This window comes from Mytilus edulis, unplaced genomic scaffold (genome assembly GCF_963676685.1).
Source record: "Mytilus edulis unplaced genomic scaffold, xbMytEdul2.2 SCAFFOLD_588, whole genome shotgun sequence".
Taxonomy (NCBI): Eukaryota; Metazoa; Mollusca; class Bivalvia; order Mytilida; family Mytilidae; genus Mytilus; species Mytilus edulis.
In genome coordinates, this window is record NW_027267689.1 from 3,600 (window position 1) to 28,685 (window position 25,086).

Consider the following 25,086-nt stretch of genomic DNA (forward strand, 5'->3'; position numbering starts at 1 on the left):
GACATAAATTTAACTAGTTCGAATCATGCACAATAAATTAAAATGATATGTTTTAATTGTCAGGTATTCAAACTGTTCGTTTTTAAACAGGATGTAAACATTTACAGTTAATTTTATATGTGTAAGTCGACATTCCTTGTACTTATATATAATAACCTGTTTGGAAAATAAGATTACTTATCAGTTATATATAAAGTATGCACTCTTAGGGTCTGTGTTAAACAGCAAAACTTAAGTTTTTTTATTTTGTCTAATGGCTTTTGAGCTAATATCGATCAAAGCAAGTTCTGTCAACTCTAATGGGTCAGAATTCGACTGGATTCCAGTTGTCCAACTATCATACCAAAATTAAGCATTTCAGACTGACAGGGTAACTATTATACAAAAACCATTAACGGCGATAACATACTAATGATAAGGGTAAGATTCCAGTAAATAGAATAATAAAATGAAAACAAATGATAACAGGGTAGAGTTCTGTTTCTACAATATACTGTTATCATTTTCTTGTAAATCTAACAAACAAACAAAGAATGAAAGCAGCAGACAATAACTTGATGTTCGAATTAGCCAATGCTCCGTGTTGAAAGCCGTTCCTTGACCTATAATTGTTTGATTTTATAATTTTTTAAATTGATGGAAAGTTGTCTCATTGGCACGTTTACCACATCTTCCTATATCTATATAGGAGATTTGTTTAAAATTAGTTTTAAATGTTACTATACGTATCAACTAAAACTTCAATCGCTGTATTTGTCAAATGAGAACATAACAAAACTCTGTAAATGTGATAAGTTGTGAATGGTAAATTGTTATTATCTCAATGTCCAGTGGCAAATGTTTCAGGTATTCCGGACGAGTAGTAATATGTTCCATCATGCCACGCTTCCCACAGGATAATTTCAGATTTAAGAAAGATGGATACAATCGAAAAAATACAAGTGTCCGAGACAGGGCATACAAGAATATGTATTTCGAAAAAGCACAAAAAAATGAATAAAATGATAAAAGATGAGGTTGAAAAATCATCGAAATTTATCTTTTGGGACAAAACAAAAGATTTTCATTTGACACCACACATAAATGTTCATGCAAACTGAAAGATAAATTTATTTCCGATGGAGTACATCTGAATACGAAAGGTCAATACCATTTATAAAAGTCAATAAGAGGAGCAGTTATCAATACCTCTAAAGAGATTAAATTAGAAAACGAAAATTAACACGTATCTGAACCGCAAACGAAAATTTTGTAATATTTTGTAAACTTGCGGTGGATAATCGCAACAGAATGACAATCAAAATTATGATGCATAATCATGGTTCAAGTGGCACTGACCATAAATTAAGACAAGATAACAACACAAAGCAGAAACTTGCATTATTGAATACAAACAAACAATTTTACATTAAAGTGCGAGGTTTGGCATGCCACAAAACCAGGTTCAACCCACCATTTTTTCCTTTAAAAATGTCCTGTTCCAAGTCAGGAATATGGCCATTGTTATATTATTGTTCGTTTCTGTGTGTGTTACATTTTAAAGTTGCGTCGTTTGTTTTCTCTTATTTTTGAGTGTAATTTCACATTGCGATAAGACGTGTCACGGTACTTGTCTATCCCAAATTCATGTATTTGGTTTTGATGTTATATTTGTTATTCTCGTGGGATTTTGTCTGATGCTTGGTCCGTTTCTGTGTGTGTTACATTTTAGTGTTGTGTCGTTGTTCTCCTCTTATATTTAATGCGTTTCCCTCGGTTTTAGTTTGTTACCCCGATTTTGTTTTTTGTCCATAGATTTATGAGTTTTGAACAGCGGTATACTACTGTTGCCTTTATTTAACGGTTGAGTCCAGATTTAATTATTCAAACAGGTTAACAATAACATGAATAATCAAGCTGAAGTACAAAGAAAAATAAATAGACAAATTCAATAAACAAAATAGTCCTATTATAAATAAACTATTATTATGATTGAAAGTATTGTATTAAGTTTGCATTAGTATATTCCAGACAATGCCTCCAAAAAGACAATACTCGTATGGAGTGGCAGGTGCCATTAAGAAAATGAAGACGGCTGCCCTGAGGAAGAAAACATCAATCGCTATACCAAGTGGGCCTTCAACCCTTCACCACCCCACCAAATAATGCAACAGTTATATCACCAGATGTCATGAAGGAGTTGACCAATAGAGTAACAGAAAGGGAAGCTAGCGGTATGGAAAGGAGGATGGAGGAAATTTTTGACAAGATAGCTTAACAAAGATAATGGCGATTCAAACGTTCAGGCGGCTAGGTCCCAAGTCATGTGGACAATCCTAACAGAAACATCCAAGGTAATTGAGACCAAAACAATGGCAGTAACAATGTAGTTGTCAGTCTATAGGTTCTGGCTGTACAACCAAATGTTGATAAACAAATTGTTAGGGGACAACCAGCCTTTGTTAGTTGCTCCCTCAAACCAGGCGGAAACATAACAGATAAAATAAAACAACAGATCTGGGCGGGACAGTTCATTAACTTCCATTCCCTATTGGAAAATTACGTGACAAAATACAGATTACAACTGGTTCATTGGGCCGACAACCCCGAATTGTTCATTACAGAAGAACGAAACAAGAAAACATTAGCTCTAAACCAGTGACTATCAGCCTGTAATAAATTTACAGCAATAATTTCACTAAAACCTCTGAGTTAGTGTCTGTAATTCCCCACCATATGGAAATAATCATGGAAATGTCACGATTAGGGGGGAACTGGCAATTTTATGATATTGAATTTAGGAAATTAATAGAAAGAGGAGAAGAGCAATGTGGAGTACACACCTATAACTATATTAAAGAGCAAAATTACAAGGAAAGGTTAAAACTGGGAATGGCAATAACAAAAGTGGAAATACTCGCTGGTCAATTTGACTGTTATCTTAAAAAATCTCCCATTTGCATCTACCGGTAGTTACGAGACAGTAAAATTATAAGAATATATTAGGAAATATAGTTATTTGTGAAATAATTGCTGTAAATTGTTTTCTTTATTATATGTTGGTTTGTATCAAGGAGATAGACTGTTAGAACACACTGTCTGTAAATTGTGTCTTTTTATCATATTTTGAGTTGTTTAAAAATAAATTGATAGGAAACAGTGTCTGTAAATTGTGTCTTTTTAGTATACATTTTGTATTTTGTTTTGTATCGAGTAGATACGTTGATAGGACACAATGTCTGTAAATTGTGTCTTTTTAGTATATTTTAGTTTGTATCAAGTAGATACATTGATAGGACACAGTGTCTGTAAATTGTTTCTTTTTAGGAAAATTTAGTTTGTATCAACTGGATACATTGTTAGGACACAGTGTCTGTAAATTGTGCATTTTAGTATATTTTGTTTTGTATCGAGTAGATACGTTGATATAACACAATGTCTGTAAATTGTGTCTTTTTAGTATATTTAGTTTGTATCAAGTAGATACATCGTTTGGACACAATGTCTGTAAATTGTGTCTTTGTATGATAATTTAGTTTGTATCAAGTAGATACGTTGATAGGACACAGTGTCTGTGAATTGTGTCTTTTTATGATAATTTAGTTTGTATCAGGTAGATACATTGATAGGACACAGTGTCTGTAAATTGTGTCTTATCAAGATAATTTAGTTTGTATCAAGAAAATACATTGATAGGACACAGTGTCTGTAAATTGTATCTTTTTAGGATAATTTAGTTTGTATCAAGTAGATACATTGATAGAACACAGTGTCTGTAAATTGTGTCTTTTTATGATAATTTAGTTTGTATCAAGTAGATGCATTGATTGGAAAAAGTGTCTGTAAATTATGTCTTTTATGATAATTTAGTTTGTATCAAGTAGATACATTAGATTCATATATAGAAAAATAGTGTTTTTTTTAAAATTACACCATTCCATGTTCATGCACTTGGTGAAGAAAGATTCAAATGAAAGTTTCTATAATGATCATGAAGTAAGGTTTTGTAGTGCCGGTGATATCTTTGTTTAGAACATTTTTTTTAATTGTGTATTTTTAGGTAACATCTCGGTTTTTATACTCAGCAGGTCAATATCAAAGAGGAAACATCAAAGTTGGTATTTTTCCACATTTTGTCTGTTTATTTTCCTTTTATGTGCAATTGAATGTGTTTCCTTGTTACATATTTGTGTTTTTTGTTATAGTCCGTTTGACTTCTGTAAATCCTCAAAAAATAATTCTTAAAATTTAATTTTTAGAAATAAATATTTTTTTTCTTGATGTATATTAATGTATGATATATACGAACTCTGACTATGCATATCATAATTTTAAACCTATAATCAAAAAGGTTACGCATTAGGTCTCTATGTTACTTCAATTTATTTTAATATAAAATACTCAATGGAGTACGTATGAGTAGTGTAACAGCCTTCCATTCAAAACAAAAACATTAGACATGTGCTCTAAACCTGTTTTATTGTACCATGTGACTTTACTCATTTAAATAGCTCTGGTCATGTGATAACTGAGCTTTCTGTATTCAATGAGAAATACAAAAGCATGCACACATGACCAGAGTTATTTAAATGAGTAAAGCTCTTCTCATTCCTTGGGTCGAGTTACAGGATTCTTTTATAGATAAACACCTACATAGTATCGTATCTAAATATGTTTTGGTTAACAAACGGGTACTACAATCTACGGAAAAAATCCATGCTGTGCTCATTTAAAAAGGTCAACTGCTTTTTGTTGTCTTTTTTACTGTGTAACAGTTGTAATGTATTTCAACTTAAATGCTTTATTATATTTCTCATACTAACCGTTTGTTTGATTGGTTGAATGATTGATTGACTGATTTTTTTTGTGTTTAACGTCACTTGACATCATCAATAGCTATTTTGTTGCAGGCATTTATTTGTTGTACACAATAAGATTATATGAAAGATGCCACTAGTGGATCATGATCTTTTTACCTTTACGTAGTACTTGAGATTCCCGCCAGTTTTTTTAGGGGTCCTAATTGCGCGGTTATTAGTTTCCTATCGGTTTTGAATTTTTCAAAACACTAAGGATTTTCTAATCCCAGGCATGGATTACCTTATGAGTTTGAACAGCGGTATACTACTGTTGCCTTTATTTACCTTAGCCGTATTTGGCACAACTTTTTTGAATTTTGGATCCTCAATGCTCTTCAACTTTGAACTTGTTTGGCTTTATAATATTTTGATATGAGCGTCACTGATAAGTCTTATGTAGACGAAACGCCCGTCTTGCGTTATAAATTATAATCCTGGTACCTTTGATAACTTTTTACAACACTGGGTCGATGCCACTGCTGGTGGACGTTTCGTCCCCGAGGGTATCACCAGCCCAGTAGTCAGCACTTCGGTGTTGACATGAATATCAATTATGTGGTCATTTTTATAAATTTCCCGTTTACAAAACTAGAAGAAACGCGCATCTGGCGTATTAAATTATAATCCTGGTACCTTTGATAACTTTTTATCATTGCGTTTTAATTTGCCTTAGACTTTTGAGTGATAACCCCCCCCCCCCCCCTTTCCCGTCCCTTTTTGATATTTCTGCCTTCTTAGTTTATTTATAGAACGTAATAACAGTTTGAGCAGACATAGTTAATCATATTTCATCACATAAAAATATGAACCTAATAGTTTCACAGTAGTCTAATTCACTGAAGTAGAAGTTCACATTTTCCACACGTGTTATTAGAATGACAGATGCACGTGATACATTTAGTTTCGTTGATAGTAGTATCTTAATTATTTAAATCATAGTTGTTACATATTTCAGTATGTGGTTCGGAACATATTGGTATATGTATGTTTGTTTTAAAGGTTAGTCACACAGTATATGGAAACATACAACTCCAACACTTAAAAGAAAATCCTGGTTGATAAACTACTGTATGTCGAGTGCTAATATATATGATAAAAATGTAATTTTCAATCAAAATGTACAGATCGTTAACAGATCCAATTAAATTCTGATTGCATGGTTGATGATTTCAGCTCGTTTTCGTTTTAAAGCAACCATCATCCAATAAAATCTGTATGAGTAAGTAGATTAGCGTTTGTCTACACAAGAAGTAAAAGTGTTTACATTGTTTCCTGATAATGCACAGACGTTTGATTTTCTCGAAAGTAGAATTAAAAATTGTTTTTTAAACCACGTATATTAGTGGAAGAGCGTGGTTGTGGTCTAAAGATATCACTCAGTGTCGAGTTTGCTCGACTCAAAGTTGGTCTTTGATTCACACTTGACAAAAAATCTAAACTGAAGTCCGCTTTTGTAATTTCTCCTCTTCTTTGGTTATCCGCTGAAAATTCTACAATAGCATTCGTTGATTTGCCCATTCCTCTATTTAATTCAACAGGAAACAACGTGTTATTCTCTTTCGTAATATACATAAAGAAAAGAAATGGATGATTTTTTATTTCAGGTTTCAGTCCTAAACAACCAGTTGGCCGAATTCGAATCCGTTGATGGGGAGGTAGTAAAATATCCAAGGATTTGAAAACTAGTTTGTGTTCCTTATTTTTAGCAATAACGTCAGCTACATTTCCCTGCATACAACATTCAGCTTTAAAATATAAAGTTGTATTATGTTTCGAGATATAGAACAATAAAACTTTGCACACCTTTCGATTTCCGTAAAATAAATCCAGTTCGTTTTTTAACGTTTCTGCAAACTTATCATTTTCCTTCTGTCCACGTTTAATTGCAACTAAAGCTCCCCTGCAAAAGACCAATACTACGTAATTATTTACATTTCAGAACTTAAGAAACTACTTTTATATTTTTGTCTGTCTACGAAAGAAATAACATCAAACATTTGATCTCAACTGTATAATTGGCGTAGGGGTTATCTAAACATGTGCACCATAATTGTTTTAGGTTTTTATGAATAAGCAGCAAGTCCATATTATTTTTTGATAAATGCAATACTAAGGAGTAAAGCATGAAAGAAAAACGTGATGACGTCACGGTCACGTGACACAATTGTGTCTATGAGCTGATAGACAGAAAATTACAACCCGTCAGAAGACATCTAAATAAGGATTATTTGTTAATAATACATTTGAATTTATATAAGACAGGTTTTCTCGCTTTTATGCATAACTAGGTTGATCCATAATCATTTTATACGTAGAGAAAACTAAAAACACTGATTTATAGATATGAAAGTGCCCCTTGTAAATGCTTATCGTGCAGTCTTTGGAGGTATCAGTCTGTTGATCTTCATTTGTGTAAAGTTATATAGGATGGTAGTGGTCGAGTTTATAACCATCGATAAAAAGATACAAATTGGCAATCAAAAACTGCATTGTAAAAAGCAACAAAACAAACGGTACAATATGTATTCAATCATTTAAAAGTTGCCATATATTTTTTTTAACTTGCCATCTTCTACAATTATCTTTTTTCGTCCATGTAAATATGTTTCGGGATATGAAAAAACGATTAACTAAACAAAAGAGAAAAATCAAACTCAAGTCGTTATTGTTCGTTAATCTGGGGAAATAAAAAAAAACCTTCAAAACAATTCTATCAAGAGATAAAATTACCTCTGATTAATATCTAATTGAAGTTATGTGTGAAAGGCTTTTCAAGTAAGATATTTTGCAAATTACTAATATGTCGTGTATCAACATATTGTATTGAATAACTTTAGCTTGAAACTTTTATTTAACATTTCCCAAAGAAATTATGTGATCTAAAATATAAAAAGATAAAACACACCAAACATTAAATTAAGTGAACGCAAATAATTTTCCTGGAAGTTCAGTATTTTTGTAATTTTACTTTTTACAACAAACGATAGTTTTGTAAACCTTCTTTTACGACGGTTGTATCATTAAGTAAGTTTTGTAAATACGGGTCTGCCTAAGAACAAGACAGTGGTTAAAAAATCACAAACAAAAAACCTGCTCAAGTTTTCGTTATAGTTTAAGTTAAAAATGTATAATTGTGCACGAATTGATTTCTGTGGATATTCCGGTATTTAAAATATAATTTGTTTGAATTGAGCTAGATATTAACAAGTATGGGAAGCTATCTAAATCACATTGAGGGTAACTTTGAAATAGGGTGGTAATGAAGGCGTTTTGTGTTTTGCCATGTCTTGTAATACTTATTCTTCCAAATTTCACGGTTCTTACAAAGACTGGCATGAATTTGATATTATCTTATGAAGGTATGTCAATATGAAGAACAAGAAACTAGACGGTCACTAGAAAAAAGGGTTTCTTGATTTGATGCAAATATTACTTTACAACCATATGGACGGAGTTATTACGAAGACTTCTTACGAATAAGAACAGGATGCGGAGAAAACCTAGATTAAAATCCATCAATCAATAAAATAAAAACGACGGAAATATAAACAGCTTATATAAAACATTTATATCAATACTGAAATACACCAAATAATATGTTTCACATTCAATGTTTATTAAATATATTCATAAAATAGCTGCAGCAAATCGCACTGGACTGACTTCTTATATCAACGTATTTATTGTACCCCGTGATAAACTTCTCTCAAAATCTAGTTATACCTGCCTTATTTAAGTAAAGTATATAACAATTTATATGTTTTAACCTTCGTTCTACCTTTTTGCAACTGATGAAAAATCAATGAAATGCATTGTTTACCTCATTACCATAACGCTTGATATGTCATTTCTTACATACTTTCAGTTTAACATTTCATGGACATGATTTTTCATGATGTTACTTTAAAATGCATCGAATCATATAATGAATATAATCACCCGTCATAACCATCCAATTTTCCTGTAAATCTTCCAGCTGTCACCTTTTCTGTTATTGTATCTAGAATAGAAGGGTTATCGTCTTGGTAGCCGACAACCTTGATATCGAACTCCTCAAAATCAGATCCACTTTCTTCATTACAACTTAGTGTTCCAAATAAATGTATTGGCTTTTTGAATTGTGATTTTTCATAATTCAATCTGATTTTGTCGCTGACAGATGCCACCAATGTTTTGGAATTTAACGATTGCTTTGCATATTCCTGGTCAGGTCTTTGTATCTGTTAAACAAATCAAATATTTAAAAGATGCATCCGGTTACTACCTGCTGCAATGACGTCATTGCATTCAATTTTGATAAGTAAACATATCAGACCGTTGGTTTTCCCGTTTGAATGCATATTAGACCGTTGGTTTTCCCGTTTGAATGGTTTACACTAGTAATTTTGGGGCCCTTTTTAGCTTGTTGTTCGGTATGAGCCAAGGCTCCGTGTTGAAGGCCGTACATTGACCTATAATGGTTTACTTTTTTTAAATTGTTATTTGGATGGAGAGTTGTCTCATTGGCACTCACACCACATCTTCCTATATCTATATAACTATCTTAAATTCTTATTTTTTTAATTCAAAAATTCTGTCTCCTAGATTTCTTCTTATGCACAAAAATGTGTTTTTTTTATGAACAATCTCAGCAAATTTTGGTAGTTTTGAATGTCTCATACCTTAAAAATAGCTAGGTGATCCATACTTATTATTATTTGTTTTTAAAATAGCATAGTAAAATCTTCATTTTTGCAAATAAGAAGACAATCATGTCATTTGTTCTTTCTATACCCCTGAACTACCTCAATCACGTTGATCAACTTATAATTGTGCATTGATAGTTACAAGTGCCGAATTTTCTCGCTGTGTTGAATACACATAGTTTGCTTTCGGCTGTTTTCTGCTCTTTTGTCAGGTTGGTGTCTCTTTGACACACTCCCTTTTTTTTAATTCTCAATTGTATTTACATGTAACTATTATTTATACATACTATCATTGTATATTTACTACTGTCATTCTATTGTGTTCAATCTTCAACATTTGGAGAATAGATTTATAATATTTACAAGACGGTACTTGGTCAACGGCTAGTGTGTTCAGTTCGTGAACATTATTTTAAAGTGAGGGAAACTAAATAGATTATATTTTTCAATCTAGTAATCTTTTTCACGTTTAATTATTACAATGTATGTATATGTTCCGGACCATTTGAGTATTTGGACCATACGCGTATGGTCATGACCATATGCGTATACTCATATGGTACGACCGATTATACTCGTTTGGTTATTAACGGGCCGAACCATATGAGTATTTGGACCATATAGGTATTTTTTTCCAAATTACATTATAAACGTTTTAATAATAAACAAACTTTATCTAAAATAAAACAGTGATGGTAACATGACAATTTGTTAATTTTATAATCCAAAAACTACGTAAAAATTAAATATTAATGCCATAGTTAGTTTTCATCGCTAGTTACATTCTTGCATGTAGGTTAATAGGGTGACATTAACTTCCATATAGGATGTCATAGTTTTTTTTTACTTTTGCAAGAAATTTGTGCACGATCCTTTTCATTTTGTTTGCAAGTTAAAAGTTAGTCTTTTTGCAGCTGCGTACAGTGATACCGAGGTCTTTGGCCATTTTGATGTCTACGGTGTTTTTAAGAAGCTCTAGATCTCAAATATCGTAAAATGACTGCACTACACCATATTCACAAGACAACTTAAATAAACTATGTTACTTTCCGGTGACTTCTTGTGTAACAGTTCATTAAAGAAATTTTTTAGTCGACATATTGCCATTCACTCGTAATAACAAATTGGTAATGACCATCGGTAATGACCATCGGTATGAAATGTGTTTATTTTAAATTTGACAAATAAGTAAAATTAACTATGCGAAACTTCTTATTTTTATCTAGCTTATAATTTAATTATAATATAATAATAAAATTACCTATAGGATAGTGTCTTTTTAATGATCGGTCATACCATGTGAAGAGTTTAGATATATTAAAAGTAAACTGTAACAGAGTGTTAATAACCACGACCATATGAGTATATGTTACAGGGAATTTGTAAAACCAGGGATTTTGTAAAATCACTGGACTATTTAGTGATTTTGTAAACTCACTAACAGTTTCAGTGGTTTGGTAAAATCCCTGAAATTATTAGGGATTTTACAAAATTACTGAAAATAGGGCTAGGGATTTTGTAAAATCCCTGATAACAATTAAGTATAACTTGCTTTTAGAAATGTGTTTTTCTTAATATAAAAATAGACAACTATCACTAATGATTTTGAAATATATTTGTGTATTAAAATTTGCTGCCTACAAAATAACAATTACATTCACAAAATAATAATATAAAAAGACAATAGAAAATATAGGTAAGAATACTTTGTTTTGTACTTGCATGTTATGAATAGGTTCTATATAACCAAGCAAAAATGAAAAAAAGTTTTACTTTCTTTGGTCATATATCAGTTACATGTATTCTACCACAAAGTGAAATATCCGTTAATAAGTTTCTAAACTTTCTCAATTCTTTTAATCCAAATAAAAGTAGATAATTTTGTTAATGTAGGTATGAAGTTTTTCAATGTGGAGATTTGAAAAATCGTTAAAAACGGTATAATTCATTACAGAAAAATGTCTTAAAAATATTATGTAAGTCTTGAAGACATGTAAAGCATAGTTAAGAAAATTCACAAATCAATAGGTCATGGTGGTAGGGACAAAATGTTATTAAAAGTACACAAATAGAAAGTGTGCAAATGTTTCAAACAATGCTTTAGAACGTTTCAAAATTTTGAGAGGAACACCAACTAAAAAAAATGTAGATCTGCTACAGTAAAGATATTGCCGTTATGTCTATAATAAGCAAAGAGTTCAATTTTCCAAAGGACAGGTTAATTTGATACAGACATGCATTGAAAAGCAGGGCAATTATGTAACAGTAGATGTCATCCAAACTTGCCATGCATAAATAATTAAATTCACAGTGGTCTAAATATCCGTTTATATGCCTTTTAGTCATTATCATTATACATTAGTTGTAGCTCACAGTGTTTATTAATACAACACTTATTTGCTTTTTTATATATATCAATTTTCATGCAACAACAAGATGCTCTTGCTCGGATATGTATTTTTCACAGAAATTCTTATAAAAGTGAATGAATTTACAAATTCCCTGTATTTAATCAGTGAATCTGTAAAAAAGATCTCGATTATTTCAGGGATTTTGTAAAATCACTAATCAGTTCAGTGATTTTACAAATTCCCTGATTTCACAAATTCCCTGTAACATATATACCCATATGGTCATGACCATGCGCGTATGGTCCAAATATTCATATGGTCCGGAACATATACATACATGTACGTGAAGTTAAAAATATAAATAAAATTGAACGGTTTTGCTATCTTTATTTGCTTTTATTTTTAGTGTCGTCTGGAAATTTACATACACATTTTATTAAGGGTTGTATGCTTATTTTTTTTAGATACAACACACTTTTAAAAGCGTCATCAATATCTTCATACTAGGAACCGATTGATTAAAATATTAATCTTTGGTAACAAAGTGTATTGTATATATAAATGTACTATACCGAATATTTAACAGTTTGTTCTTTATCCACACTTCCTTTATCAAATTGTAAAACTAGTCGACCATCATCTTTACTGGTAGATATAGTTGTTCCAAGAGGGTGTACAATATTTGTCATCACCGTTGGGCTACAAATTATCCCAAAACTAGTCATTCGATCGCAGGAAAATTCGACATATCCATTCTGAAGCAAAATTTGATTGTTCTCAATATAGAAATTGTTTGAGTTTCAATTTTGCATCAACTGCTTTGTCATGATCAAGCTAGTTATATGCATTGTATCTCCTATATGTACAGTGCATAGTCGCATTTGTCATCCATTCTTATGATTATTTAGATTGAGTTATTTTGGGAGAAAAACGAAAAAAGGGAATCAGGATATTGTCCCGTCATTGGATGAAGTTTTAAGTCAGATTAGACTTCTGGTTTGCGTTTTTCTGTATACTTTGAACATACATATACAAAAATAAAGTGTATTTTCAGAATTCTATCTGCTATCATTTTCAAGTTTACTATCCACGGCGGTCACAGAGTTTATTAAATAGAGAGATAGATTATGTATACTATATCAATGACCACCATGGATCGATTAGTAAACTTAGAATTGAAAGTAAAAACACTATATTTATATAGTAATGAATGTTCATAGTATACAGAAAAGCGCTAAAAATATCCATGTGTACTTTTTGCGGTCACAGAGTTTATCAAATAGAGAGAGTCTGTATACTATATAAATGACCACCATGGATCGATTAGTAAACTTAGAATTGAAAGTAAAAACATTATATTTTAAACGAATTAGATATTGACAATTCACTTGGAAACTCAACATATACCCTCACGACCATTACCAAAGAGGAAATCCTGGATAATCATAGGTCTGTTCTATGTTCCTTTGGAATTTCAACCAAAGATGAAGGACTAGATATTCCATCACTGTATTGGATACCTAAACTACATAAGTGTCCTTACTATCAACGGTATATTGCTGGGTCTTCCAAAAGCTCGACGAACCCTCTTTCTAAATTATTAACATCTATTGTATCAGCAATCAAAGACGGGCTTCAAAGTTATTGTGAAACTGCCTTTTCTAGAGGTGGCGTGAATCAGATGTGAATACTTAAAAATTCCAAAGATCTTTTAGAGTACATACAATCTAACTCTCTTTCATCTTGTAACAGTATTAAAACATTTGACTTTTCTACTCTTTACACAAGTATTCCACATTCCAAACTAAAAGACAAATTGAAAGAGTTGGTATTACTTTGCTTCATAAAAAAGAATGGCCAACGTAGATACAAGTATCTTGTCTTAGGGAGGGATAATTCCTACTTTGTAAAGAATCACTCTTATTCAAACAAAAAATCTTCTGAAACTGATATTATCAAGATGCTTGATTTCTTGATTAACAACATATTTGTTACGTTCGGAGGACGTGCTTTTTAACACTGTCGGCATTCCAATGGGAACAAACTGTGCCCCTCTACTTGCCGACTTGTTTCTTTATTATTATGAGGCTGACTTCATACAGGAACTTCTTAGGAAGAAAGATAAGAAGTTAGCAATATCCATAACTCTACTTTTTGCTATATAGATGATGTTCTTTCACTAAACAATTCAAAATTTAGTGACTATGTGGAACGCATCTATCCCATCGAACTAGAGATAAAGGATACTACAGATACAGTTAAGTCGGCTTCATATCTCGACTTACATCTAGAAATTGACAATGAGGGTCGGTTGAAAACAAAACTTTACGACAAAAGAGATGATTTCAGCTTTCCAATTGTGAACTTTCCATTTCTAAGTAGCAACATTCCAGTAGCACCTGCATACGGAGTATATGTCTCCCAATTGATACGATGTTCCCGTGGTTGCATTTCCTATCATGATTTTCTTGATAGAGGGTTGCTGCTCACAAGGAAGCTATTAAACCAAAAGTTCCAAATGATGAAGTTGAAATCATCCCTTCGTAAATTTTACGGACGCCATCACGAGTTGGTTGACCGTTATGGAATAACCGTTTCACAAATGATATCGGATATGTTCCTTACGTCGTAACTACAATCCCCTTCCCTTTCATGAATGTGACCTACCGAATTAGACTATTTACCGGATTTGTAATCACATAAGCAACACGACGGGTGCCACATGTGGAGCAGGATCTGCTTACCCTTCCGGAGCACCTGAGATCACCCCTAGTTTTTTGGTGGGGTTCGTGTTGTTTATTCTTTAGTTTTCTATGTTGTGTCATGTTAACTATTGTTTTTCTGTTTGTCTTTTTCATTTTTAGCCATGGCGTTGTCAGTTTGTTTTAGATTTATGAGTTTGACTATCCCTTTGGTATCTTTCGTCCCTCTTTTATATAGTAATGAATGTTCATAATATACAGAAAAGCGCTAAAAATATTTATGTGTACTTTTGATACCTTTTTTGAAATTCTCCAGTCATTAAATCTTTTACAAAATTCATTGATTACAAAAAAAAGAAGATGTGGTATGATTGCCATGTTGAAACAACTCTCCACAAGAGACCCATATGACACAGGAATTAACAACTATAGGTCACCGTACGACCTTCAACAACGAGCAAAGCCCATACGGCATACTCAGCTTTAAAAGGCCCCGAACTGACAATGTAAAACAATTCAAACCAGAAAACTAACGGCCTTATTTATGTACAAAAAAATGAACGAAAAACAAATATGTAACACATAAACAAACGACAACCACTAAATTACAGGCTCCTTACTTAAATGTTCATAACAATCTAAATGTATGTTCATATTGAAATTGATAGAAAACCAAAAATTGGGAATTTTGGAAATAAAGGAGGAGGGATAAAAAAAAAACATTTTCCTGTCCCCAATAACCTATGACTTATGATACTTTTGCTGAAATTCTCCAATCATTCAATATTTTACAAAATGCTTCCAACACCACTTTACATACTTTAAACTACGCTCTGAATGCCCGCGGTTTCGCGGATGTGTTCTAGTATGTTTTAATCTACAATATGAAATTAAACAGACAATGAAAAATCTAATTGCACGAGTTGCTTAATCTATTTATATCTATATTTATATTGATATCGCTAATATGGTCATCGGATGTGTTCAAGGGTCAACTCGGTAGTAAATTAAATAGCGTCTAGACGTAAGTACACACGAAACGTAGCTACATTTTATCAAGCTCATGACATGTAAACTGGTTATCTAAGACTTTCAATAGTCTAGAATAATGATTTACATAGAGATTAATATATGGAAAAAACCATGTATTAATCTCTTTATCATATACTTCCGACAATTGTTTTATGTATGACAAATTAACAAATAAAATAACTAAAACAGTCAAAAACTTTATAAAAAAGTTAAGTTATGGATCCAACAAATACACTATAATTGCCCAACAATAACATCACTACCTCCATATTCATTTATGTTACTATTTCCTTTCGAGGCATTTTGAAACATTGAAACTTTGGAAGAGTGTTACTCCATGTTTGTTGTACTATAAAATGATTCATAATTGTCAATGGCATTTGTTAGCAAATGCAAGTTCTAAACTATCCCCACACAAGTTCCTGTAAATTTTGACGTTGTCATAAAAATATCTGACGTCACAATGGAAAAGTAAATAACTGATACCGGAAATACCGGAAGTAACTTGCACGAGTGGCACTATTATGGCTTTTGTGCACGAAATGCACCTGATATGGGTTATCAGCCCGGGTGAGAAATTATGGCTTATGTACTTCAGCTCATTACACATATACAAAAGCTATCGTATAAATGCTAAGTATATGATAAACTGTTATAATTCAAGAGATAATTTGAGTGAAATCGGTGAACATGAATTTGACAGCTAGTGTCCCTTTAAATGTAACATTTGATAGAATTATATAGGTTGCTTTACAAATATTAAGGTTAAGATAAGTTATCATCTGACACCACATTTCTTCACGAAGATGACTCTTTTGTATTTTGAATGCAAAATAAAATATTTTAATTAAATTTCATTGCAACCTTTATTGTAGTCATTTTTCCTTTTGTGTTATACGTTTGATTGTACTTGCGTACGAAATCCTAAATCAATTAATTGTGGTCTAAAAGAGTGATGAAAGATACCAAAGGGACAGTCAAACTCAGAAATCTAAAACAAACTGACAATGTCATGGCTAAAAATGAAAAAGACAAACAGAAAAACATTAGTAAACATGACACAACATAGAAAACTAAAAAAATAAACAACACGAACCCCACCAAAAACTAGGGGTGATATCAGGTGCTCCGGAAGGGTAAGCAGATCCTGCTCCACATGTGGCACCCGTCGTGTTGCTTATGTGATTACAAATCCGGTAAATAGTCTAATTCGGTAGGTCACATTCATGAAAGGGAAGGGGATTGTAGTTACGACGTAAGGAACATATCCGATATCATTTGTGAAACGGTTATTCCATAACGGTCAACCAACTCGTAATGGCGTCCGTAAAATTTACGAACTTCACCATTTGGAACTTTGGGTTTAATAGCTTCCTTGTGAGCAGCAACCCTCTATCAAGAAAATCATGATAGGAAATGCAACCACGGGAACATCGTATCAATTGGGAGATATATACTCCGTATGCAGGTGCTACTGGAATGTTGCTACTTAGAAATGGAAAGTGCACAATTGGAAAGCTGAAATCATCTCTTTTGTCGTAAAGTTTTGTTTTCAACCGACCCTCATTGTCAATTTCTAAATGTAAGTCGAGATATGAAGCCGACTTAACTGTATCTGTGGTATCCTTTATCTCTAGTTCGATGGGATAGATGCGTTCCACATAGTCACCAAATTTTGAATTGTTTAGTGAAAGAACATCATCTATATAGCAAAAACTAGAGTTAAAGGATATTGCTAACTTCTTATCTTTCTTCCTAAGAAGTTCCTGTATGAAGTCAGCCTCATAATAATAAAGAAACAAGTCGGCAAGTAGAGGGGCACAGTTTGTTCCCATTGGAATGCCGACAGTCTGTTAAAAAGCACGTCCTCCGAACGTAACAAATATGTTGTCAATTAAGAAATCAACCATCTTGATAATATCAGTTTCAGAGAATTTTTTGTTTGAATAAAATGATTCTTTACAAAGTAGGAATTATCCCTCCCTAAGACAAGATACTTGTATCTAAGTTGCCCATTCTTTTTTATGAAGCAAAGTAATACCAACTCTTTCAATTTGTCTTTTAGTTTGGAATGTGGAATACTTGTGTAAAGAGTAGAAAAGTCAAATGTTTTAATACTGTTACAAGATGAAAGAGAGTTAGATTGTATGTACTCTAAAAGATCTTTGGAAATTTTAAGTATCCACATCTGATTCACGCCACCTCTAGAATAGACAGTTTCACAATAACTTTGAAGCCCGTCTTTGATTGCTAATACAATAGATGTTAATAATTTAGAAAGAGGGTTCGTGGAGCACTTGGAAGACCCAGCAATATACCGTTGATAGTAAGGACACTTATGTAGTTTAGGTATCCAATACAGTGATGGAAGATCCAGTTCTTCATCTTTGGTTGAAATTCCAAAGGAACATAGAACAGACCTATGATTATCCAGGATTTCCTCTTTGGTAAGTGTCGTGAGGGTATATGTTGGGATTCCAAGTGAATTGTCAATATCTAATTCGTTTAAAATATAATGTTTTTACTTTCAATTCTAAGTTTACTAATCGCTCCATGGTGGTCATTTATATAGTATACAGACTCTCTCCATTTGATAAACTCTGTGACCGCCAAAACTACACATGAATATTTTTAGCGCTTTCTGTATACTATGAACATTCCTTACTATATAAATATAGTGTTTTTACTTTCAATTCCAAGTTTACTAATCGATCCATGGTGGTCATTGATATAGAATACAGACTCTATCTCTCTATTTAATAAACTCTGTGACCGCCGTGGATAGTAAACTTGAAAATGATAGCAGATAGAATTCTGAAAATACACTTTATTTTTTCTATATGTATGTTCAAAGTATACAGAAAAACGCAAACCGGAAGTCTAATCTGACTTAAAATTTCATCCAATGACGGGACAATATCCGGATTCCTTTTTTCTCCTTTTTCTCCTAAAATAACTCAATCTAAATAATCATAAGAATAGATGACAAATGCGACTATGCACTGTACATATAAGACACAGAGGCGTGTTGATTAATTTATTGTGGAAAGAAGAGAAGCGACACACAAAATGAGGTCTTCTCGTTTAAGAGTATAGAAGAAGATAGATATGTTTATAATCGTTTTTACCTGTATAAGAATGTTTTTGTATGAATCGAATCAGCCAATCAAATGATTAACCATTGTTTCACATTCAATGTTGACATTCTTTTCCTTTAGATAATTAGCTTTACCCGGAAAAGGTATGCGATATCCATCTCTAGCTGAGCGTTCATATGAATAAGGATTCAATGAGGTCGAATTATTCACTTGCAAGTGAATAATTCATCCTCAATGTTTCTTAGTTTATTATACCTCATGCAACGAATGTGCGGATGGTAGAATGTTTTTGACCCATCCGTCTATTCGTCCGTCCGTCTGTCCATCCGTCAGTCCGTCAGGCCTGTTCTTGTCATCGCTACTCCTCTCAAACCACAAGAAATTATGATTCAATTTTTTTTCTAAGAGTTACGCCCCATTGAACTTATTTGCTTCAATATACGTCTACAACAATTTGTCTTCGCAACTTATTTGAAACCACATAACATTATTTCATGAAACTTTGTAGATATGCATATCAACATGAAATTATGATTAATTGTTTTTTTCTAGGAGTTACGCCCCTTTAAACTTATTTGCCTCAATATACTACTGCAACAGTTTGTCATCAAAACTCCTCTGAAACCTCTCAACAGAATTTCATGAACACTTTTACATTATAAGGACATACTATGTTGATGTGCATATCGACAGGAAATTATGATTCAATAGTTTTTTTCTTACAGTTGTTTTATTTCTCCAGTGACAATATGGGGACGTGGGGTATGTGAGTGCGCTCACTAATTGTTTTTAATTTTTAACAAAATTGAACAATACTGCTTAAAGCGAATATTTTTTTCACTATTTTATTTTCATTAATGATTGAACAAAAAAGTCATACTTTGTTTTATCTCATAGCTAGTGCCCCTTTAAAACTAACAGTATACAAGGTATTTGAATTATGATTAAAATTTACATCTAAACATGTTCACGTAAAAGGCCACTGCGATCACAGACATATGTAATTCAGCTACGAATGCATTTATATAATATTGATTTCAATTGATTTTTATTTGTTCATTATAACACTCTTTAAAACATAAGTACATTGTTAACTTAAAAAATTTTACCCTCAAAGATGCTGGTATGGCCATCCAGTTATCTGTACCCCTTTCCACCCATGCCCAGTAAGTATTTATATCTTTATCCTTGACGGGAAACTTGCTTTCATCCACTGGCACCTGGAAGGAAACTTTTCCATGATGTTTATGAACTAAAGAAAATGAACACTGTTTTTTCTTCATATATTTCTTTTCGTCAGCATTGGTGATATTTTGCACAGCTTTTGTTACTGAAGTTGTAGAAAATTTATAAATATTCGACGCAAACTTATCATTTCTTTTATGACTTGGTGGTTTTAAGTTTTTATTTCGGTCTGCTGTGCTCCAAACGGTTGTTTTATAGTGACCTAAAGCCTCCTTTAGTTCTTCTGTTGTTTTAACTCTTATTCCATTTCCAACATCTATATATTGGAACTGTTTGTCGTCAGTTTCATCCTCAGAACTATGACAATAGTCGTTTAATCCATCATTCGAATCTAGTTCAAATTCCTCCCGAGAGTATGTTTCATCAGGACTGAAGTAATCGTCTACCTCGTCGTTCACAACTACACCGTCCTCTTCTTCTAGTGTTGCTCTGAAAAGTTTCATATAATTACAAAATAATTTTCATCTGATGATCATCGGGTTTTTATCATTAACATGATGAAATAAAGACTATTCTTTTATTTACCAACATTTAACAGCTGCGTTCGAAAATAAGAAGATGTGGACTGATAAAACAAGGTAATCATCTCACTAGATGTCTCCATAATATAATGGCACGACTTGGTTATCTATGCAGATTAAATGAACCTGGGAAAACGAAAGTTGAAAAATGATTTGAAAAACATTACATCAGCAAATGAGAATTACCGTAGAGTTTGAACTTAGTAATGCAACAAGTCACATGTCGAGTTTCTCTAGTGATGCAATGGTCTGTTTACCTTACAGAGCACATTACAGTTTTGGTGGCGTCGTCACGTTTTGTGAACCTACAGTGTTACATCACCGAATGCAACTTTATACCACGCTTAATTCGCTTGCCATTCCACTTAGGTGCCTCTGGAGGAACATAATCTTTATATCCTCCTGAAGTACATGTGGTCCCCTAGTTTATATAACTAGGTTCGTGTTCTTTAATCTTTGATATCCTATTAGTGTTCTATGCATTGTCCGGTTCGACGATATTCTTTTCTACATACAAGTTAAATCATATAATTACAATTTAAAAAGTAATTACCTAAATAATAGTAGTAGACATTTTAAACCATTAAGGTAACTTACTGATTCATGTACGGATGATGTGCTTGTATTTGACTAAGCCTTCCATCAAAATTAATTCTTGGTGTTCTGACCATTTCTCCAGGATTATTTGCGGAACTCGCAGACATTTGACTTCAATGAGTAATGTTTGACTAACTTATCTAATATGAAAAAAATTAATGTACATGCTTGTAGAAGTGTTCAAAGATTGAAATTAGTGAACCTGTATCGGTGTAAAATGTTCGAACAAACTATGATATATTAAATTTTATAGTCTATTTGCTGCATGCTATTAAGTATTCAATATATCTCATTTTATATAAAATTGCATGTGAATACACATTGAAAAGATATAATCAGATCATGTCATATAGTTATTCATCATCGTTTGATATTAATCACAGGCGTTTTAACTTTAAAAAAAATTATCAAAAAAGGTCATCTTTTCCTGAAAGGGTTTTATACGTATTTGCTATGCGTAATGATTCTTTACGTTAGTTAAATCATTACACGATAATGAACCTCATTGGTTAATATCTTTGGCGGAAGTACTAGTGAAACATCCTCATTCTTTCAATATCCAAGCTCCACGTGTTGTCGACAATTAAATTATATTCTATAACTTATACTAACATTTGCCTTGGTGGCAATTTTAAATGAACAATACTAGCCCTGGTGGCTTTTAGACTTTGATGGGCATTTATATTTGCCTTGGTGGCGAAATATGTTTGGATTTAGACCTTAAGTGGTTATTATTAACCCAGGTGGTTAGATATTTCAAGTGTTATGCCGTTCGTTGTTTATACGCCGGACAAAGTGTTATGCCGTTAAAATATTTTAGGTATAAGTGGGGCTCTGACAATTTTGGAGAACTGTATTTGAAAGTAAATTTTAATTGGTTTATTGCCAATATTATAGGTTGAATAAAGTTCGTATTGTAACTTTTGAGTGTTATGGATTCTTTTATTAATTATTATAATGACGTACATACTGAAAGAAAATGCTCGTCGACGAACTTGTTAAAAAAGAATAGTAAGATTGAAAAGGTGAAAGCATTTGATGTGAAATAACACTTGATATTAGTTTTGTTTACTTGTTATTATATTTATTCACTTGATATTATTTTTAGTCATGTGTATTGAATTGTAAGGTTTCTTTGTCGAGAACTGCATTCAGTAGTCTGTTTGATTGTACATATAATTGAATAGCTTGTTTTTGTTTTTAGATGGTGTAATCAACAGTTTTGTCAAGCTGATGAATGTGTATATTATAATTTCATTGATGTGTTTAAAATTGCACAAAAATCTGTTTGACTATTTTTTTTTATTTTTTTTTATTCATTCAATTAATATCATGTTGATTGAATTGGTATACCAATGTATACTAAACTTTAATTGATGGTTAAGGTAGATGGGATGTCTAAATTATAATCCATAGAATGTTTTAATAATTTGCCAAAATGTAGTTGTTATCATGCTTTAAAAAAAATAATAATAAAAAGAATGGGTCACCGGGCTTATTTTCACGCTACACGGTGTTCAAAATTGACAAATTTTGTATAGATTATGCATGGAAAACCCAATTTTCTTCAGTAAAGCGTAATCTACACCATAGAATTTTGAGATAACATATGAGAAGATGGCTTTAATAGTATGCTTTCAGTTAAGAAAAAGAAACAATGGGGTCACCGGACCCGTTTAATTGCTACATTATAAAATAGGTAAATTTCTAACACATTCTATTGCAAAAGTACCTTAATCTGAATTATCTGCCCTTGCATTTGAGTTGCCTCCCCTTATGTGGCAAAGTAAAAGGAAACAGTTCAGTATAAACACATATATATTTCTATAATGTAATATTGGCACAACGTTTTTGGTTGAAACTTTTAAACTAACAACCGCATTCATTCAAGATGACGTTTTTTATTTAGCGGAACCAAATATCATTCCAAAAATTAACTACTGTCCCACTTTTCATTGTGTTTTCACTGTATAATCCTGACCTTCACATTTTTCAAGATTATTTACATTGTAAAACCGTCATCTTGGTTTCTATGAGGATCCGTGATTTACATAACATTCGTTACTCTCCGGATATATCATTGTCATTGATGATACATATCCCGCGCTTTTTGCATAAAGATGAGGAATAGCGCCGAGAGAAACGAGAAAATAGACAGCACGTGGAACTCCACGGCAACACTTCCGGTAATAACAATGTCGGATTCCATCATACAAAATAATCTTGGATTATGTGAAGGTCAGGATTATACATTGCAAACACAATAAAGGGTAGGGCAATAGTTGATTTTTGGAATGATATTTGGTCATCTTGAATGAATGCGGTTGTTTAAAAGTTTCAACCAAAAACATTGTGCCAATTTTACATTATAGAAATATATTTGTTTTTTGTACTGAACTGTTTCCTTACAAGTCACATACATTATATACAAGTCACATACATTTTAATTAAGCAATGCTTGTTTAACCACGGTTGAAACTGGCATTATTGGTTATATTCTAATAATATCACTTGATGTAGAGTTTGCTCGACTCAAATTTTGTCTTTGATTCCCACCAGACAGAAAATCTAAACTGAAGTCCACTTTTGTAATTTTTCCTCTTCTTTGGTTATCCGCTGAAAATTCTACAATAGCATTCGTTGATCTGCCCATTCCTCTATTTAATTCAACGGAAAACAACGTGTTATTCTCTATTATTACATACATGAAGAACAGAAATGGATGATTTTTTATTCCAGGTTTGAGTCCTAAACAACCAGTTGGCCGAATACGAATCCTTTGATGTGGAGGTAGTAAAATATCCCAAGATTCAAAAATAAGTTTGTGGTCCTTGTGTTCAGCAATTATGTCATCAGAATTTCGTTGCAAGCAACACTCAGCTTTAAAATATAAAGTTGTATTATTTTTCTCGTGAAAAAATAATAAAACTTTGCACAACAATTTCCGTAAATTAAATCCAGTTCGTTTTTTAATGTTTCCGCAAAATTCTCATTTCTCGTCTTCCCACGTTTAATTGCAACAAAGGCTGCCCTGAAAAAGACCAATAACAAGTAATCAATTTGTCTGTATTGAGTATCAGTATTTAAAACGAAACAAGACAGTGAAGTTAAATGAGTTGTACAGTATACTTCAAAGACACAGCAGTAGGATATACTGTACGCCAATGATACAGAACATTATTGACATTTTTCCATCGTCGTATTATGAAAATGCTAGTTATGAAAATTTGGAAACATGTGAATGTTAAAACACAAGTAAATTATGTTCTGAAAGGTTGGTCATCACGAAGAACAAAAAACCAGAGGTTTCTGGATACGATGAACGAAACTAACGTACAGATCCTGAACAATAATTGTTGCAAGTCTACCTATTGATAAAAAAATGAGGCTTTAATGTATAGCATACCAATTTGCAATCAAAATGCCACAAATCAAAGAAAAGCTGCCAATTTTTTTCGAACCATAGCTATAACAAAAACAACAAAAAGACTAAAAGCTGACATAAAACACTACTGAAAAAACGAAAGATTCAGCAACACATGCTAACCAAATATATCATGTAAAGTCTGGGGTAATGTTTTGACATTTTTGTTCATTAATAAAAAAAAGTTTTAAGCGAAATATCCTTTTGCATATTAGTAGACAAATATTAAAACACATCACTCATAAAGTAGTAAGACTTAAAATAAAATTGAAAAAAGGAAATGGGGAATGTGTCAAAGAGACAACAACCCGACCATAGAGCAGACAACAGCCTAAGGCCACCAATGGGTATTCGATTTAGCGAGAAACTCCCGCTCCCACAGGAGCCCTTGCCTTTTTGTAGTTTAGTGCATAACATTAAATATTGTCCTGTATTGATACCATCATAGTGCAACTGAAAACAAATGTTTAAAACTATTTTCCATAACATTTAATTCGCCTTCTTATACCTTTTCTCTGTTCAATATTTACATAGACATAATGATTACTAATGTAACTTTAAAATTAACAAATAATACTTATAATTACCCGTCA

The 25,086-nt window shown here is 32.3% G+C and overlaps 1 protein-coding gene across 1 annotated transcript; it reads right to left on the bottom strand.

Moving 5' to 3' along the window:
• Window positions 1–5,470: 5,470 nt before the first annotated feature.
• LOC139505849 (uncharacterized) lies at window positions 5,471–21,303 on the bottom strand. The gene is made up of 5 exons (XM_071295234.1): window positions 21,070–21,303; window positions 19,816–20,380; window positions 12,447–12,629; window positions 8,778–9,058; window positions 5,471–6,738 (listed from the first exon to the last, which is right to left on the bottom strand). The coding sequence occupies exons 1-5, from the start codon at window positions 21,174–21,176 to the stop codon at window positions 6,150–6,152; spliced, it is 1,725 nt and encodes a 574-aa protein (XP_071151335.1). The 5' UTR covers window positions 21,177–21,303; the 3' UTR covers window positions 5,471–6,149.
• Window positions 21,304–25,086: the final 3,783 nt, after the last annotated feature.